At 39.7% G+C, this 20,644-nt stretch overlaps 1 protein-coding gene across 2 annotated transcripts in view; it reads left to right on the top strand.

Annotated features, from left to right (window-relative positions):
- Wdr24 (WD repeat domain 24) overlaps nt 1–20,414 on the top strand; it is a 347,230-nt gene extending 326,816 nt beyond the window's left edge. For both annotated transcript variants that reach the window (XM_067141743.2, XM_067141742.2), the window contains one exon: nt 19,655–20,414. In XM_067141743.2, coding sequence (XP_066997844.1) covers nt 19,655–19,945 — 291 coding nt within the window. In that variant the 3' untranslated portion in view covers nt 19,946–20,414. The remainder of the gene's footprint in view (nt 1–19,654) is intronic.
- Nucleotides 20,415–20,644: the final 230 nt, after the last annotated feature.

The raw sequence follows: 20,644 nt of genomic DNA, 5'->3' as shown, positions 1-20,644 counted from the left end.
AACACACTCTTTAGTCCAAACTATGGCACTGTTACAGTGGAATTGTAATGGTTATGGCAGGCATCTTGCTGAGCTAAGCCGAGCCAGCTAATTAGTGAGTTTGCGGCAAGTATAGTCTGTATTCAGGAAACTAATCTCAGGCCAGGGCATCATAAGAAATTTCAGACTATACTCCACAGAACGACTATCCTAACTGGGCGTCCGGTGCCGTTAGTACTTTTGTTCGTTGTGATACCTATAGCAAAGAGGTTTCTCTAAGAACCCCGCTTGAAGCAGTTGTGGTGCGGGTGCCGCTGCCTGTTATAGCAACCGTGTGTAATGTTTATTTTCCACCAGGCCAGCCTCTTAATATAAATCATGAAATTGATCTTACAGATCAGCTTCTACCTCCATTCCTCTTATTGGGTGATTTTAACGCCCATCACCCTATATGGGGCTTTGATACGTCTTGCCCCAGGGGAAGGGAGTTGGAAATATTGGTAAGAGAGCTGGATTTATGTATTTTCAATACAGGAAAACCCACTCGTTTCAGCGTACGTTATGACACATACTCTCGCATAGACCTTAGTGTGTGCAGCTGAGCGCTGGTTCCCCTGCTTCAGTGGAATGTACACGCTGATCTCTGTGACAGTGACCATTTCCCTATTAATCTTACTTTGTTGAAAGAAAAATCTGTTGAGGCTCCTCCTCGATGGATTCTTAAACGTGCTGATTGGCCAAAGTTCACAGCACTAGCTATCTTTACCAACACAAACTAGCCAGAGCGTAGATGGCGATATAAGTTACATAATACAAATTATTCTTGCTGCTGCTGAGGAGTCCATTCCATTCTTTTCAGGGACTCCTCGCCGGAAACTCGTTCCTTGGTGGAACAAAGAAATTGCAGCAGTTATAAAAGAACGCCGTAGCACTCATAAACGTTCTTGTAGGCAGTCTACTGTGGCCAACTTTGTAACATTTAAAAAACTCTGTGCTAAGGCGCGAGTTCTTATTCTACTAAGTAAGAAAGCTACGTGGGAGAGATATGTCGTCTATGATGTCACATACACCATCGTCTCAAGTGTGGACTAAACTTAGATGTATTTCGGGTATACAAGGATCATCTTTAGTACCGGGAATTTCCATTGTAGGCAATATCGTCACAGATTTACCTTCTGTTGCTAATCATCTAGCCAGTCATTTCACAGATGCGTCTGGTTCCAGGAATTACCATCGTGATTTTTTAGCTCTGAAGTGGGAGCCAGAACATTGTCAACTCAGTTTTGCCATTCAAGCTTCAAAGGACTGTAACGTGCCCTGTACGGAGTGGGAACTCCGCAGCGCCTTGGTGCTTTGCAAGGACATGGCTTCCGGACCAGATAGTGTCCATAACCAGATGTTGAAACACCTTACTGAGGATAGTCTTTTATATTTCCTTTGTGTGTTTGACCGAATCTGGATAGAGGGTGAGTTTCCGTCACAGTGGCGAGAAGGCATAGTAATTCCTGTCCTCAAACCTGACAAACCTGCAGGAAGTTGCAGACCTGTTTGTCTTACAAACTGTTTGTGTAAGCTTTTTGAGAGGATGGTGAATTGCCGACTTCTGTGGTGCATGGAGTAAAAAGGACTTTTGTCTGAATACTTTGTGGTTTTTGAGCCGATTGCTCAACCACTGACCACTTGGTATGCCAGGAGAGTTCTTTCCAGGACGCTTTTCTCCAAAAACAGCATTTGGTGGCTGTTTCCTTTGACTCAGAAAAGCCCTATGACACCACTTGGTGATACAGCATTCTTTCAGTCCTGCATCAATGGAACTTACCGGTATTCATTGTGAATATTTTGTCTCTCAGTCTATGTGTCTATTTAGGAAGGGCATATTTGCAATTCCACATTCAGGAAAATGGAGTTCCACAGGGATCAGTTCTCAGTGTCACTTTGTTTGCGATTGCCATAAACAGTATTGTCACTGCTGCTGGCTCAGCAGTAATACTTGCTATATGTACAGTGGAACCTCGATTAACCGTTCCCGGAAAATACGTTTTCCCGGAATATGCGTTCAAATTACGTGGTCCCGCGAGCATCGTAAATAAATCACGTTGTAAAAGTCCCGCATTATCCGTTCCTCGAAGAAACGATTTCCCGGATCAACCGTCCAGAAATTCCAGTCCCATTAACGCTAAATCCTCGATCAATCGTTTTTTAATAAACTGTATCTCACGAAGGGACGGCTATTGCATATTTATGGATCTTGGCGTTAACGCCTCGTCACTGCGATAATTAAAGCAAGTACTGTACCGTAAAATGGGGTGAATGGGAACTTTTTTATAGTATTTTCTGTCTCTGTTTTCTTGATTTAGATAATTTAATAAATTTCTTCGTGTAGCAGTATTGATAAGGTCAGATAGCTAGTTATGGTACATGAAATGAACAGATTGGTACAAAAAGTTACGTGATATTGACTGAAAAATTAGTGTTCCCATTCACCCCAAATATGGGGTCAATAGGAACAGATACTTAAGTGTCCCGTCTAAACCTATTCTCCTCATACTGGGGTGAAAAGGAACACTGAAAACCTTTAAAAATGTTATTTAAGATCTGAAAAATGCATAAACAGTAAGAACTAATACAATAAGGTAATTGTCAACCTAAAACATGCTCCAAAATGTTACCATACGTGGAAATTTACATCGAATTTCAGGAATCCCTTTCTAAAACGATTAGGGTGGTGTACCACACCAACAACGCTTGCCTTATCAATTTCACAGACATTTTCATGTTCGGACCACTTAAAAATTTGTCTGCTCTCAACTTTAGTTGGCACATACAGTAGGCCTACTTCAGAAACGTTACTGTGAAGCATTCATAGTCCAACACTGGTGACTGTTTCAATGAAATAGGATTACTCTGAAGAATTTGGGTGATTTGATTAATGATCTGGATGGAGAAATAAAATCTACCATAACCCAGACACCTTCTTCAATTCGTGCTTTCTTGTACACACCTCTCATTATTTTTTCAACCGGATGTAGTTCTCAGTTGCAGTCCTGCCTTAGGTGTGATTTAGGGTTCTGATTCTGGCGTCCTTTGGTTGGGATTGGCAACTTTCTTTTACTAGCATGTTTATCAGTAGGAACTTCATTTTATTTTGAGATCTCCTTCTGCTGTTGCTAATCATCTGACAGATGTCCTTTTTGGCTATCATTTTCCAAGTTGTCAGCTTTCACACTCTGACAAGGAGGAATGTTTAGCTTTCTCTTTCTAATTTTTACTGTCCCAGGACTGAACCTCATATCATTGAGTACAGAAACAATGCAGTCATCAGTGATACCATTGTTTTCTTCAACATCATCCACCGTTTCTTCTGCTGATGAACGGGGCAAGCGACTTAGAATACGGTCTCTGTTCTGTTTAGACATATTCGTTGAGATAAAACATTTCCATGACGATTAAGGAAACTGAGTGCAAAGTCATAACCTGGCATATTGTTTCTGAACCTCTTCACAATACACCTTAACAATACAGCGGAGGTCGTTATGCATCAAATAGGTAATCAGAGGAGAACACATCACCAGCTGATCAACCAAATGCTTTTCAGTATCTAAACAATGTCTGTCCAACTTTTGGCTATATTTCTATTCCTCCTTCACTTTTATTATATTTCATACGTCTGTTTAACACTGTTGTAGGAATGGCATACGTCTCTGAACATTTTCTGTATGATAATCCTCTTTTAATATCCTCTAATGCAGCAGAAAGTGTTTCTGGTGGGTCTTTCCCGTGGATTTTGCCCCTCTGATCTGGTTTATATTGCCTTGGCATCTTTCTTCAGCAACTGGAATACAGATAAAATAAGGGATAGAATTACCGAATAGTATTTATATGAAGACTGTATTCACATTTAAGCTCATTTTACACATCATCTCTGTGTTCCCATTCACCCCATTTTTCAATGATTTTGTTCATTAATTGTGCATAGTGTTAACGTAGAAAAGTGTGCTTGTATGTCATGGTAAAATTATGTTTAATTGTATCAAAACATGGCATAGTTACTTATTCTAGACATTAAAAGCACTTACCTCCACGTGATTTTCTAATCCAGAAGAAGATTTTATGGTCTTTAATAGCTATAAAAAATTCAAGGTTTCCTTATTGGGCACTATTGTTGCTAAAAGTTATTGTTATCCTTTCAGAGCAAATAGAAATGGCGGGAAATAAGGATAGGGAATATTTTGGGTGAAAAAAATCCCACTGAACTGCTTTACATACGATGCAAACCTTCCATAAAATAAATTCCCTACTGTGTGTTCCCTTTCACCCCCATGTTCCTATTCACCCCATTTTACGGTACCGGTACTGAAAAGCGATCGGCGGTGAACTTGCATAAGGGACGATCTTAGCATCGCATTCGGGTGGTATTGTTTAGAGAATCTCGGAAAATCATAAAGCAGAGAGTGGCCACAACTGCAAGGAGACACGGCGCATTTCGACAGCTCTGCTTGAACACGGAACGAGTTTCGTCAAATGTTCGCACTTATAAAACGTCCATATTATGTCCAGGGTTCGATGTTTATATTTTTACATTTTTTCGATTGTACTGCCGAAGAGGTTTTCGGCACTTTGCTCAGGGCACTGCAGAGTAACTGGGCTTTCAGGCAGGAATCGAAACTGCTCCTTCTTAATACAAATTCAGTATTTTTCATATTACCGTATCGTACATGATTATGTTAGCGAGACCAAAATAGATGTTGCACCTTAGCCTACATTAAAAAAAAAAAGAAAGCCATGGGAGGTATTGGGATTGCCTATTACTGTTTAGGTCCTAATGAAAGACTGGGAATTTTACGTTTTCGTGTTAAAATACCAAAAACCGCAGTCGTTTTATTTGCGCACGTTACATTTTAAATGGTTGGTATCATTTCAAACTCGTACTGACGTGCAGCGAGCGCGCTTTCCAGATGACCTCAAGGTCACGAATAACCGTAATTTCTGAAGTTTTGATATTTCTTTTATCTTTCCTATTTGATTGGATTTGTGACGCGCAGAACGGAATAAAATGCATTCGAGAACTTTTAAGAATCGATACTTACATTCAAAACCATGTTTTCGAGTTCAACATAACCTTTAAAAGTCGATGTAGGCCTAATTTGCGGGGTACGAGATTTCCGGAAACTGACTACGAACAGTATACCGGAGACAAAATTACAATGAAAGATTAAGAAATGAACGGATTTCGCCATCATTTTGGGTGCTTTTGTATCTAATGTGCTTTATTTTATGAGACGAGAGAATTAAAAACTACTTGTGGTCGATTGTCGTTTGGCTTGGCGTTATTAGATTTTTCGAAGAGTTTGGCTAGCCTAATCAAAGTTGCTGAACTGAAAGAAGTTTTCACGGGAAACTGACGAAGATTCCCTGTAAAACTCGCGTACCGGTAATTAATGCGGTTTCGCGGTCTAATATGGCCGCTAGGTCAGGCAATTATACCTGGATATAAGTCTGGTTCCAGTTCCACTCAGCCTACGTGATTACCTTTAATTGTGGAGCTATCAAATGGTGAGATGACGACCCCGATCTACAGAGCCGGGAATATCAGCCGAGAGGATTCGTGGCACTGACCATGCGCACCTCGTAATCTGCAGGCCTTCGGGCTGAGCAGCGGTCGCTTGGCAGGCAAAGTTCCACTGGGGCTGTAGTTTGGTTTGGTTTAGGAGTTTTTGTAAGATTATAATTATAAATATTTCATTTTTGTGATGTTTAGCCAATTTTTTTATGGTTTTCATTCATTCCCAGATTTTCCGTTTTCCCATGTTGTACGTTTTATTTTCATGGTCCCTCGAAAAACGGAGAATCGAGGTTTCACTGTAGATGACTTTGCTCTGCATTATAGCTCACAAAATATGGCTGTCGCTGAGCGACAGTTACAGCAAGCAATTAGGAGTATGGTACAGAGGACCTTAGAACTTGGCTTTCGGTTTTCAACCGCAGAGACCTCTGTTGTGCACTTCTGACAGAAGCGCACTCTTCACTCCCATCCTGAGCTTTATATAGGGGATGTCACTCTTCCTGTAGTTAACACTTACCAATTTCCTGGGCTCCTTTTCAATAGCAAATTATGGTGGGAGCCGCACGTGCGGCAGTTGAAAGCGAAATGTGCTAAGAAGCTGAATATTTTGAAGTTTCTTAGCATAATTACTTGGAGGGCAGACTTTACTGTGTTCCCACGATTTTATAGGGTACATATTTTATCCATGTTAGACTAAGGAAGTGCAGCATATAGATCAGCAAGGCAAAGTGTCCTTGCGAAACTGAATACCATCCACCACAGCGGAGTTAGGTTGGCAACGGGAGCTTTTCATACAAGCCCCATTGCTAGCCTGCTTGCTGAATCTGGAGTGCCGCCTTTACACCTGAGACGCCAGCAAATGCTTCTGTCTTACACTTCAAATTTGCGATTAATGCCACTTCACCCAAGCTACCCTTGCGTATTCCACAATGGAAACAGTCGGCTGTATGCTGCTTATCCTCCAGCAACGCAGCCAGTTAGGATATGCTTGGATAGCAGTCATAGAGTGTTTGATGTACCTTCAGTTCCTTGTCTTTTCAGACGTTCAAGTAGGGTACCTCCGTGAATAACAAGACGATCTGGAATAATTCTACATTTGCACACCGGCCCAAAGGAGAACACGGACCCTTCCATTTATCGGAGACTTTGTGTCCGTTGTTGGCTGGTATCCTGATTCAGTCATTGTTTACACGGATAGTTCGAGGGCAGAAGCGGGAGTAGGCTGTACGTTCGTTGTTGACAAGAACAGGTTTCTTTTTCCTCTACCGGATGTCTGTAGTATGTACACAGCAGAGCTTTATGCTATCTGTGAAGCTCTGCGGTAGTCGCTGTCCAGTGAGCGCCGGCACTTTATGTTGTGTACCAACTCCTTGAGCGCAGTACAATCTATAGACACATGTTTCCCTTACAATCTATAGATACATGTTTCCCTTGGCACCCTGTGGTGCAGCAGATCCAGGACCGGCTGACCGGGTGTTCGGATGCCTCTACACACATGAGTATAGAGGGAAACGAGTTAGCTGACAAGGCTGCCAAGGAGGCTGTTACCTAGTCCCGTTGCCTTACAGGGTTCCAGCCAGTGATATTCACTCTCAGCAGAGATACTTGGTCATGTCCCATTGAGAGATGAAGTCACAGGCCACCCCTTTCCCAAGCAAGCTAGCTGATAGCGATAAAAGGAACTACGAAGGTTGTGATAGTACATAATATATCACACCCTCGCACTATATGTAGAAGTGAGAGATATTATTGTCAGTATTCGATTTATTATTATTATTATTATTATTATTATTATTATTATTATTATTATTATTATTATTATTACCTGTATTTCAGTTGTATATTTTGTCATTAATATTTGTAAGCTGGGAGGTCTGCATATATGGTATGAGTAATTTTTGTACAACGGCTGGGAAAACATTGCTATATTGAACTTGGAAACTTTGCATGAGTCATGTGTATATCCCAGCGTTTGATGCGATGGACTTCGTGTTGTAGTCGGGAAGTTCTATGAATCATGTGAATAGCCCAGAATCACATGAGCTTGTTGATGTTGTAGTCGGAAATCTCCGATGAGTCATGTGAAACACCCTGGAGTTTGTTGATCTTGTGATTGCCTTGTGACACTGGAAGAAGTTCGGGGCGTGGTCTTGACTAGAGGAGCTACTCCTGATTGGATGGCCAGGATGAATCTCGAAGTATCATGTGAGAGCTGAGGTCTATATAAACTTCGACATCACAGCGTTAGAAAACACACACTGTATGGGAATGAAGTAGTGCTGACACACGATACGGGAGTGAAACTGGATATAAGGTACTGGAGTGACACTGCTGCAATATACTGGACTGGACTTCCAACGTTCATGGAACGTAGTCTTTTTATGTTCGTGGAAAGTGGCTAACCTACAAGCTGTGGAGTGCTTACGCAGTGGGTATTGTAGCACTTGTGGCGGCCTGGTATTGTATGTTGGTGAAAGCTATCTCAGACTTTCCATAATTTATGTTCAGGAACGACAAGCGTGTGTTGCTGAAGTGAATATATGTTTAAAACAAGTGTTAAAGTCAGTGAACACAGTATTATGAGGTACAGTATCTGTGTGAAATAAGTGCCAATTATGAGAATCGGCAAGTTGTGTTGATGCAGAGACAGTGAAGGGTTCTTATCTACATATATGTACATTGTTCAATAGACTAATCACAAATGGTGGCTTAGTTCTCGCTTACGTTTTCTCACTATTTTCTTTGTTGTTGTAAATATGGAGTCTTCCAGTAATATTTTGTTTGTGTATTATAAGTGTATTTTGGTGTGTTGATGAGGTGCTCATGCATGGATTTTATTGAGAATATAGTTAGTTATTTTAGAATCAGTGGAGTTATTGAGGAACCTAGGTGCAGTTCCTACCTATTTAGTCGTTTTCAGAAGGTTAGGTAAGGCCTATAGCAGATGAACCAGTACGCAGCTTTTATGTACACGCCCTGGGAGAGAGAGAATTATCATGCTCTATATAAATTCGAGGGATCCATTCTGGTGAACTCTGGTACCCATACTACAGACATTTTGATTAATTATTTTTATTAATTTAATTATTTTCAAGAATTTTATTAAGTTTTTGAGTAATTGTATTTATTCAGTTATTTATTTATATATTTTTATTTATGTTATTCTATTATTATTTAATTGGTATTTTTACAGTTAATTACAGTTGGTGTCCAGCATATCGCAATGATTATAGTTAATTATTATTATTTATTAGTATTCACAGTAAAGTTACAAGGTATGGAAGACCACTTCGGGCTACTCGGAACCAGTGGCATTATGTCTTCTTCGGATCGGTCATGGCATAGTAACTCACTCCTATCTACTGAAAGGCAAATGCCACCCCCCTGGTGTGTACTTGCGGTGGTCATTTAACTGTGGTACATATCCTTACGGAGTGCGTGGACCTGGACGATCTACGCCGTTGTCTAAAACTCCCGAGTGCCATTTCCCTTACCATACGAGATAACGAACAGTCAGCAGACCTCGTCGTCTGTTTTATGAGGGATAGTGGCCTTTTATATCGTGTGTAAAAGTGTATTTTGTATTAGAGTATTTGTGTTGACTAAGCTTTTACCCCATTGACTCTATTTTAGTTTGTGTTTGTGTAGTCTAATATGTTACTTTAACTTCTAACTTGAATCATACAGTATATATCTCTCACTGCCTGCTCGATCTGTATCCGATGGCTGCTTATACTGTCTGCTCATTCCATATTCAAACGTGTAACACGACTTGCGAACAATCTGCCGCTAGATTTCAGCACCAGACGTACCAAATTATTGCGTGAATACAGCTAGACAAGCATACAAGCAAAATTGAAAAACTGAAAGTAAGAAAAATTAAAGAATTGTACACATACAGTGGTGCTCTAGAGAGTGATAGCTTCAGCACTTTTCGATAAAGAGATTTCAACGAACTAGGTAACCTGAAAACTTTGTCTGTATGGTACTTCCCTACATTACTAGGTAGAGGTTTCACGAATTTGACCACCACAGTTACTGACACAAGTTCCTGGTGCTTGTTGTCACTAAGACACTTTAAAATCTTACAGTGGCACAAAGAGGATAGAACATAGTTTTTTATAGTCTGGAGCAGACTTGGAGATGTCTTGCAGTACGGTAGAGCCACCTCAACAAATTTCTGTAGCCCCATAATTAGGCCAATAAATCGTTGCTGGGGATAGCGCAGGCCTCCTCTATCCGACTGTCTGATTAAGTTCATCACTGGGGATGCATTAACTGAGGTGGAAACATTACTCAAGCACGTGCTGCATTGGTTTTTCTTCGATTACATGCACTAGATAACCACACACTAATGCATGGGAAGCAGTTTCCAAAGTGACACACACTGATTCAGGGGGCTCACGAACATCTTCCAGTAAATCAAGTACATACTCAGCGGGCATCACTGGTTCTGTTTTGTCAAGTCTGGGAGAGGATACTGAGGCAGAAAATTTTGAATTTTGCTTATAGATAACGTTAGCACCATCGGTGGACATTAAAATACCGGATTTCAGAATTCTGTTTAAGGATTTCTGAGTAGCCCGTGAGTCAGTCATATCATTGCAACCTCCTCCCATTCTTATAGAACTAAACGTGGCTTCAACTAAATCTCCTGAAAAAGCCTGTGTCATGGAATGAAATACCACGGCATTCTGGTTTCCCTTTCTTTGATTTGCAGAAAGGCATGCAGAAGTACACCATTTTCACTGAAAACAAATACAGTACTACCCTATGTCCCGCTATTTCATTCAGACAGTTCAGGAGCCGGTTGGTGCTGCTACCTGCTGTGGGTATTTGTAAACTGAGTGTTTCATTTAGTGCTATGTTAAAATGTTGTAATGAGCAGGCAGTATAAGCAGCCATTGGATGCAGATCGAGCAGGCAGTGATATCTCTGTACTTCAAGGTAATGCCTTATTTCATTTTAATCTATATTTTCCATCATTTTATTAGAAAATAAGGCATTTAGCATAAGATTCACTGATTATGTTAATCTCGTAATCATCTTTCATCATCATTTGTTTTAAATTTTAGTCAGTGGATATATTTTATAAAATTTTAATTCTCATGTCTTTTTAATTTCATCTCGTACAATTAGGGGCCGATGACCAAGCTGTTAGGCCCCTTTGAACAACAGACATCATCGTCGTCATCATCATCATCATCATCATCATCATCAAAATATGGAATATGTGAAGCAAGCAGTTGAGGCGCTGACCTTCTAAACCCAACTTGGCAGGTTTGATCCTGGCTCAGTCCGGTGGTATTTGAAAGTGCTCATATACGTCAGCCTTGTATTGGTAGATATATTGGCACGTAAAAGAACTCCTGCAGGACTAAATTTCGGCACCTCAGCATCTCCAGAAACCATAAAAGTAGTTAGTGGGATGTAAAGCAAATAATATTATTATTATTGTACACCTTTCAAAAGAACATCTTCAGACTATTTAACCATCATATTTGAACAATTTTAGACTAACAGGTTTTTTAATATGAGGACGGTTTGAAAAGTTCTCTGAATCACCACTAGACGTCGGTGCTAGAGCAACAAGGTTCCCGCGCAATAATCACACATCCTTTGTGAGTGAACACGTGGCGCGTCAGTGCTCTAGCTGCAGGAGTGTGGTAGTGACGACTCTTTGTTGTTGTTCCCGCGTAGTGATTTGTGACAATGGAAAAAACTGAGATTTGAGCAATGATTAAATACTTTGTCAAGAAAGGTATGAAAGCAAAGGAAATTCATGCTGACTTTCAGAACACACTGGGGGACTCTGCTCCTTCATTTTCAACTGTTGCCAAGTGGACCAGCGAGTTTAAATTTGGTCGGGAGAGCTTGGATGATGATCCGCGTAGTGGACGGCCAAAAAAAGTGTTACGATCCCAGAATTTATCGCAAAAGTGCATAAAATGGTCATTAAGGATCGTCGACTGAAAGTGCGGGAGAATGCTGAAGCTGTAGGGATGCTTCTGAATGGGTGCGGCTCTTGACATTGGACAATAAACGCACCAGATTGGAAATGTCTGAACAAAGTCTGGCCCGTTTTCACTGCAACCAACAAGACTTTTTGCGCCGGTTTGTGACTACAGATGAAACTTGGGTCGACTACTGTACCCCAGAGACAAAACAGCAGTCAAAGCATTGGAAACATGCTGATTCACCACCACCAAAGAAAGCAACGGCAGTGCGTTCAGCCGGAAAGGTCATGGCCTCAGTTTTCTGGGATGCAAAAGGCATTCTGCTGATAGATTATCTTCCTACTGGCCAAACAATTACGGGGCAATACTATGCAAACCTTCTAGACCAACTACAGGAAAAGATACGCGAAACAAGGCCTGGTTTGGCAAGGAAAAAGGTCATCTTTCATAAGGACATCGCTCCGCCGCACACAAGTGTTATTGCCATGGCAAAACTTCATGAAATGGGGTACAAATTGTTGCCACATCCACCTTATTCACCTGATTTAGCACCATCAGACTTTCATCTATTCCCCAAGTTGAAAATTTTCCTCGGTGGACGGAGATTTTCTACAAGGGAAGAACTGACAGTCAAATTGGAGATGTATTTTGCAGGCCTGGAGGAATCTCATTTTCGAGATGGGATCAAGGCATTGGAACATCGCTGGACCAAATGCATTATTCTACAGGGAGACTATGTTGAAAAACAAAAGCAGTTCCACCGAGGTAAAATACTTAATTCTAGTACATTCCAAGAACTTTTCAAACCACCTACGTATATGGGCTATTTTTTAACTTGGACCTGTACTGTTTCTCAAACAAACGTAAATGATCGACATCTTCTTCCATTTTTAAGACTTTTAATGCCCTTAATATTGGTTGGATTCCTTAAAATTAACCAATTTAACATTCTTAGGAGCTTTAATATACATTTTAAAGAATTTCTATGGCTATAATGTTCCGTGCTTCTAAAACCTTCAAACTGTTGACGCACTCTTGCTATACCATGTTTATGTTTTACTGCTAACATTTACAGTTATAGGCACAGATGCTTTCACTTTACTTCATATTCCACATCCTTGTCAACTGTAGGCCATGAGAATATAACCCTTGAATATCATCATGCTCAGACAGATATTTTGTGATTTTTCTGTTAAGTCCTGGATGTTCATGCTGTTGATAATAATGTGCCCCTCTACATCGTCTTTGATTGTAAGAAAAGATGGCACTGAATTCTGAGTAAGCAATCTGAACATATGAATGATCGGTCCTTCTGTGTATCTTCTGGTAGTACAAACCTTTGAAATTTTTCCTAAAAGATACATGATTGAATTGGCTAATCTGCAGAGATACTTTTTCCCTTTTCTACTTCCCTGCAACTGTGATTCAACTGATAGTATTTTCCTCTTATAATATTTAGGCCAGCATTTAAACAAATCAAAGATCTCCATTGTGACTGAAAATTTATTTGCAGCACTGGCTTCCTGTATAAGCTGCAAATATCCCATTGGTGTGCTGCTTCTGTCACTTTTTTAAAATTTTCTTCTTAATGATTCCAAAGTTTCTATTGCATGACGTAGAATAATGTCCATAAACAGGAAAGTAATGATGTATGGTGTTAAACCTTCCTTGAGCTGTCACATGAGCCACCACATGATTTTTTTTCTGAGCAGGGCATGCATCAGAAAAATATAGAGTTCCTTCACGTCTTACCGAGCTCGATAGCTGTAGTCGCTTAAGTGTGGCCAGTATCCAGTAAGCGGAAGATAGTGGGTTCAAGCCCCACTGTTGGCAGCCCTGAAGATGATTTTCCGTGGTTTCCCATTTTCACATCAGGCAAATGCCGGGGCTATACCTTAAGTAAGGCCACGGCCACTTCCTTTTCACTCCTAGCCCTTTCCTGTCCCATAGTCTCCATAAGACCTATCTGTGTAGGTGCGACGTAAAGCAACTTGCAAAAAAAAATTGCCTTCATGTCTTCAGGGAAGTACTCATGTGTGTAGTCCGTGAGATACGAACAAAACTCATTTGGGCCCTTAGTACCTGCGCCCTCATAAAAAAACCAAACCCCATGGTGCAACAGCCCCGAAAGGCCTTGACCTACCATGTTCGACTGCTGTTCAGCCCTAAGGCCTGCAGATTACAAGGTGTCGTATGGTTAGCACGACCTGTGCCCCCATGGTAGGTGTAAAAGTGTAATTTCTTTTTCAGTGGTCATGTACACAAAACACTACTGCTTTTTTAGCAATTTCATTCAATGATTTACTTTTGATTTTGGTTCCAAGTTCTTCACATTGATAGCACATGTCTACTTCAGGTCAATCCCGAATGAGAGATCGAAATGCTACAAGAATACTTTTGTATAGGAACTGTAACTAACCTCCATTTCTGGGTGTTTCTCTGTAAACTTAAGATTTAGTTCCTCATCAAGGTATTTTCAGATCTTACTTGAATAGTGACTTTGTTTATATGGGGATGAAGAAATGTGATTTTTCACAACTAATATAGTATCCCCACTTTTTTGAAAACATTTCATGGAGCATCTGCAACAATAAACATAGTTAAACATAACTTTCATTATTGAAATTAAATCCAACTTTGAGTTAAATGTTCAAGGTTAAGAAACATGTTTAACAATAACTGAAATCATATCGACACAATAGGTTTGCTTATTTATAACCGAGCAAGTGGCTGTGGAGTTCGTGTCACGTAGCTGTCGGCTTGCATTCGAGTAATAGTGATTTCGAACCCCATTGTCAGCAGCCTTGAAGATGGTTTCTGTGGTTTTTCATTGTCACACCATGCAAATACTAAGGCTGTGCCTTAATTAAAGCCATGACCAGGCAAGTTGGCCGTGCGGTTAGGAGCGTGCATCCGGGAGATAGTGGATTCGAATCCCACTATCGGCAGCCCTGAAGATGGTTTTCCATGGTTTCCCAGTTTCACACCAGGCAAATGCTGTACTTTAATTAAGGCCACGGCCGCTTCCTTCCAGCTCCTAGCCCTTCCCTATTCTGTCATTGCCATAAGACCTATCTGTACCAGTGCAACGTAAAGAAACTAGCAAAAAAAAATGGTCGCTTCCTTCCCACTCCTAGCCCTTTCCTATCCCATTGTTGCAATAAGACCTGTCTGTGTCATTGCAACATAAAGCAAAATTGTAAAAAAAGTTTTACTCACGTACATTTTATACCAATCTCTTTCTTTTGTATTCAATTTCCCAGCAGGATTAACGTATCCTGCAACTCTTTCATCCTTGCTTTCCTTATTGTCTCGCACTATATTCCACTGTTTTAACACCTTTCTTACATTTAATTGGTTAGCTACAAGGATTGCTATCATACTCCATGTTTACAGTAGTAAGCTGATCAGCAGAAGTCTTGGACATGTGTTATTTCTCAAAATACAGTAACATGACTTTTAAATTGCGATTTTTGGATAGGAAGTCATCGGATTTGTCATTTCTGTGCAACGTGATGCATTTATGTTTGAAATACCTAACTGTGTTCATAATTAAAAATGACCAAAAATTTACTTGTGCTGTTTCTCAAACAACCGATTTAATTATATCTTTCCAATATTCCAAATGCTTGTGCGCGTTTGTCTCATAATGGAAAGAGGTGTCACTGTTCATCTTGTAGTTCTGAAACCAAACTGTTCATGCAGTTACATTGCTACATTTTTAATTCCTCTACAATACAGCTACGAATCTTAAATCCTTCCTTAAAAATAGGTACTGTAATACTCTCGATCAGTTTTTATGTCCATTCTACTCCTGATCTTTTAGCTGATTTTACCATTTCTGTTAAAACTTCTTCTATTTCCATGGCTTTCCTCATATTAATTTCTTTTTTCACTGCCATATAAGTGTCTAATTCAATTTCTGCTACCAGTTGGACATCATCTTTTGTTTTATAATTGCATGTTCTTTCATTTGACGAGTAACTTTTTACTTCTGCTGGTGCTGTTAATATTGGTTTAGTACATACAGTGTTTAGTGTTAGCATTTTCACTCCTGTATCATACATCTTGCATTCAGAATGGAATATCTTTGCCATGCTTGCTTCTCCGAAGGAAGTCTGTAATTCTGAAGGTGTATCACCACTTCCAGATACTTCGTTGCTATTATGTCCTCAAGGTATATCACCATTTCCAGATTATGTATTTTTTTCTGGCAAATAAATGGGGTCTAGCGGGGGGAAACTATAGAGAGCGTGATCCGGGCGCACTCTGGGGGCTCCCTTGGCGGTTTCGGTGATTCCTGCGCCAGACACCCTCTATTACCCCCTCCTTTTTGGTATGTACAAACATTCTTCTCTGGATAATTAATACACAAGATACTCTTCCCTTTCGAAGGCTGAAGAACCGCTCGTTCGGCTGATGGCCCGCCTTCACCTATGCTGTGTCTTCACGGTATGCACTAGCCAGCGTCTTGGTAGGTGTGCTAGGTACCAACTGATGAGCCCAACCTAGCACACGAGGGCTAAAGGCTGGCAACCAGGAATGAGTTAGCTGGAAAATTTATAATGTCCAATAACGGACCATTTATATTGGTATTATCCATCATAATCTTCCAAATGCATACCTGCCAACTTCCCCGATTTAGGCAGGAGAATCCCGATTTTCGACAGTTTTTCCCGCCTCCCGATTACTCTTATTATTTCTCCCGATTTTTTTTTTTTTTTTTTTTTTTTTTTTTTTTTTTTTTTTAAACTTTAAAACTGAGTTTTCAAATCCCGCCATTTCAGCTTTCTACACAAGTGGCCGGAAGTCCTTCGTTCATTGCCGCCTTCGTTTAAAATATCGACGTTTATTAATGCGAGAAATGAGCGCTAATGTGCAATGTTTATTGAAACCAGTATATCGCGTCGTGCATATCGATTGTCAATCTCTCATTCTCGCGTGCTATGTTCGTGTTCGTTCACATCTGTCTAGTCGATTCTAGAAAGGTTTGGAGTTTTTTTTTAATTTAGCGACAGAATTTCAAATATAGCGACTAGTGACTTTTCTAGAGATTTTAGGAGTCATTCGGAGACAATTCTGGCGAATTTTAATGTACTACTTGATAAAAATGACATTGCGCTTCGCATAATCGTGCGGGCGTGTATTGCAATATATTCTATGCATTTGCTAAGTAATTGCATCTGATTCACACGTGTGGAGCATGATTTCATACTATTTTCGGAAAACGTATCAAAGACCGATCATTTAACTCACATACTTCCTCTGACGGAATAGAGATGTGTAATTTTTAACCTAGTCGCCTATAGCAAACAGTCGGGTTTTGAGGCAATAAGTGTTATCATATACCATAGTACTCCTGTAATGCGCAAGGCAAGTAGAACAAGCGGGTTTAACAAACTGTATCTCCTGATTCCTCCCGATTTTTCCTGATTTTCATATCTAAATCTCCTGATTTTTGGTTTTATAAAGTTGGCAGGTATGCAGATACTTTATTTCTTTCATGTCACTCAGTGCTCTGTCAAATATTGACCTGGATATTGGATCACTCATTTCATCAGCATTGACAGTTTCCTTTCTCCAGTATATTATCATCTACTACTTTCCCTTGTTGCAATTTCTGAAGATCTTCTTGCCCCCTTTCTGCCTTGTCTTCTTTCCATAGAAGTGATTCTCCCTCTGAGGTCTTAATGGTCTGCTCTGAGTGTTTCCTTTCTCCAAAAACCTCCTTAACTTTTGTTTATGAAGTATCTTCATCTTTTACAACCATACAGGGAGACATAAAAAGACAAATTACATCATCACTGGCTTCTCACTAAGGTAGCCTTGATTCCTGGTCAGTGTTTGTCAGATTTTTGAAATAAAGTGTCACATTCTTGTGGTTCAAATTCCACGTAAAGCTGGACTTCCTTTGGCTATGATAATGATGTCAACAGTCGTGTTAAACTACAAGCTTGGTTGTTATAACATTCAACATCCTTTAATGTCTCTTCAGCCATTCCTCCTTAGTTGCCGTGCTTTTCTTGTGTACTTAATAGATTTAAAGATAAAAATTTCATTGTTCCGTATTGAAATTATTAACATTAAAAATTAAATAATTGAAGTTCAACCAATTCAATACATAAAAGAAAGAAATGTAGTAATTACATTCTTATTTAAATGGGACCGGTTTCGACCCTAGTCCAGGTCATCGTCAGCCGTAAAAACAAGTAGGCGAAATCACACAAGTTCTCATTCAATTATACTGATTTGCGTCGTATATTTTTTATATACGTACTTTACTTCCCGCAACCGAGACAAATATTGGACCTTCAAGACATTCTCCACTCTACTTTGGCGTTCGAGACCGCAGCGCATGACCTTGAATGTGCCGCGCTGATCACCGGGAACTGGCGGTTTGCTTCTACAAATCTATTCGTCTGCGACTTCAAGTTTATTTATAATCTTCATATATTATTTGCTAGTGTTGTGACTTTGTGCCTGACAGAGTGTGAAACTGACCCATTTCTCCAATATTCATAAACATTGTGTGATTTCGCCTACTTGTTTTTACGGCTGACGATGACCTGGACTAGGGTCGAAACCGGTCCCATTTAAATAAGAATGTAATTACTACATTTCTTTCTTTTATGTATTGAATTGGTTGAACTTCAATTATTTAATTTTTAATGTTAATACCTAATAGATTGTCGATTTTACTTCTTTTTGCCCCCCTTATCATTCATTGATCAGTCGGATCGAATATTTCATGAGTTATCAAATTAATCCTGCTTGATCTTCCCATCCTTCCTATTTTTTGACAGCAGTCCAAATGATCTAATTCCTCAGGATTGTCTACTCTTTATTTGTTGTAGATCTGTGTCGGTGCGACATAAAGCCACTAGCAAAAAAAATAATGTAGCCTCTGTTGTAGTGCCACCTGAAGATTTGAATAGGGGACTATTTTGTCTCCAGAATAACTTACCTGAAAAGAAGCCATCGTCAGTACATCATTCAGTCATTCAGAGAGAGCTGCACATCCAAGGGAGTTAAGGCAATATTAATCCGTTGCTTTCAGCAGTGCAGCAGTACCAACATAGCTTGGCCATGTTGACTATTATTACGAAACCATTTCACTCAGTCATTGCAACTTCTGAAAGGTTTCTACTCCACCCCTTATGATGAACTATTTATTAGTGTGGTCTCTCGATTGACCTGAAACGCTCAGCAGAAGAGAGACAAATGTGGTTGCAGCGACAAGGCCTTGCCTTTAGGATATGAATGAATGGTCTCTCGACAGATACCCATCCGATATAGTCACATTCCCAGAGTGATTACCTGCTTCATTGGGACGTGGAATCTCCCCACCACAGCTAAGTCATGTGGTTTACTGGTTTTCCTACTATTGCAATTCTTGTATACATTTCTTCCAGAAATGGCTGCAGATCATCTTTATTTTCAGTTTGTGGGGAATATATTTGAAACAAATCCCTTGTTCCCTTCACCAACTGAATTTACAGCTGGAATTCTTTAGACTGAACTCCACAATTACATTTGTATGTTTTCTGGACCTCCAGTTAGTCCATGCTTATTGGCTAATTGGGAATTTTAACATACTTTTCACTGAGTCATATTTTTCCTAACATGAAATTTCTAGGTATGCATGCATTGTATCTTGGATTTTCACTGTCACCAAGTCTGTTTGGCACAAATCATTATTTCTGTTCCAAGATGATCACATATGCAGGAGATACGTGGTGTAGATTTATTGCCATGTTAAAAAACTTTTATTTCAGGAAACGTTCTCACGCCTCTTGCGACCGGTATTAGTTGAAAGGATGTTAAACGCATATTGTAATCATCATACTGAAAGCCACATGGGTTAAATTAAGACCAGAACACAAATCTAATCTCCAAGTTTGCCTGCTAAATGTACCAAGCTTCCAAATGTATAATGGAATTCTTCACAAGGAAGTGCATACATATTCAGCCTTGAAATCTTTGTTAAGATTGAGACATTATTGGTTTGAATTCTGCAGGAATTCTTGATACTTCGATCTCTCTAATACTGCAGTGATATTTTTATATGTAGCTATAACCTTTTAATATATGGAGTGGCCATTTTTTCTTATTTAATTCCTTTAAGAATGAACATTTCTGTTTCTTTTATTACCAGGTAATCCAACTTGCTTGGATAGTTAGTGTTGGACAACTTAACCAGCAGTCCACAACAGTGTACACAAGCTGTGGACGGTGTGGAAAACCCTTACTGCGGAGTGGTTGGCTCTGCGATCGTTGCCACTGTTCAGATGGAGCCATTTGTAGTGTGTGTCATCAAGTGGTACGAGGACTGTACGCCTGGTGCCAGGGCTGTGCACACGGTGGACATCTAGCTCATATGCAAGAATGGTGGACTATAAACAAACAGTGTCCCACAGGATGTGGACATATTTGCGAGTACAGTTGATCTGTGAAGTACTAAATCCTGCTTCTCTGTTGCCTGCTGGCAGCTGCAAGATAATTGAAAACCCAAAGGAAGGTTTATGAGTCGAGATGGACAGTTTTACGATAGTGTGGAAACCATTTCCATATTTTATTATGGAAAAAATGGAAATGATTTGACTATGAAATTTTAAAAAATATAAATTATAACTAATGCAAATAAAATAATACAGAATTATTTATTAACACTAGAACCGCCGGAGTGGTCAAAATGACCGCTACACATTTTCCAAACTCAATTTTGACTACAGTTCTTTCTGTAGGATATTGAGCTGCGGTGACTTTTCTTGATTAGTGGTCAGGAAAATCCATATTAAACATAATTAATTTTGCATCAATGGATGGGGTGCTAATAATGGGTATACCTACTACTGCCGGAGCAGTCATTTTGACCACTGTATCAATTATCATAATAAAATGTGTTATGACACTTATCTTTCGTTGAGATATAATCATTTACTTATAATTATCCTATTAACAACTGTGATGTTCAAAAACAAAACAATGTAACTTGGATTACGAATTGTACGAGCATTATTTCCGCTACGTCTCTGGTAATGTTATAAATCGTCACCTTGCTATAGTACAGTAAACATGGCTTGTAAACCATCAGTTGCTGAGTCTATTGCATGATATTCCTGAAGATATGTCTGATGTAGAATGT

This window comes from Anabrus simplex, chromosome 2 (assembly GCF_040414725.1).
Source record: "Anabrus simplex isolate iqAnaSimp1 chromosome 2, ASM4041472v1, whole genome shotgun sequence".
Lineage (NCBI taxonomy): Eukaryota > Metazoa > Arthropoda > Insecta > Orthoptera > Tettigoniidae > Anabrus > Anabrus simplex.
The sequence above is the reverse complement of the archived record's forward strand: the minus strand, read 5'-3'. Positions and strand labels throughout refer to the sequence as shown.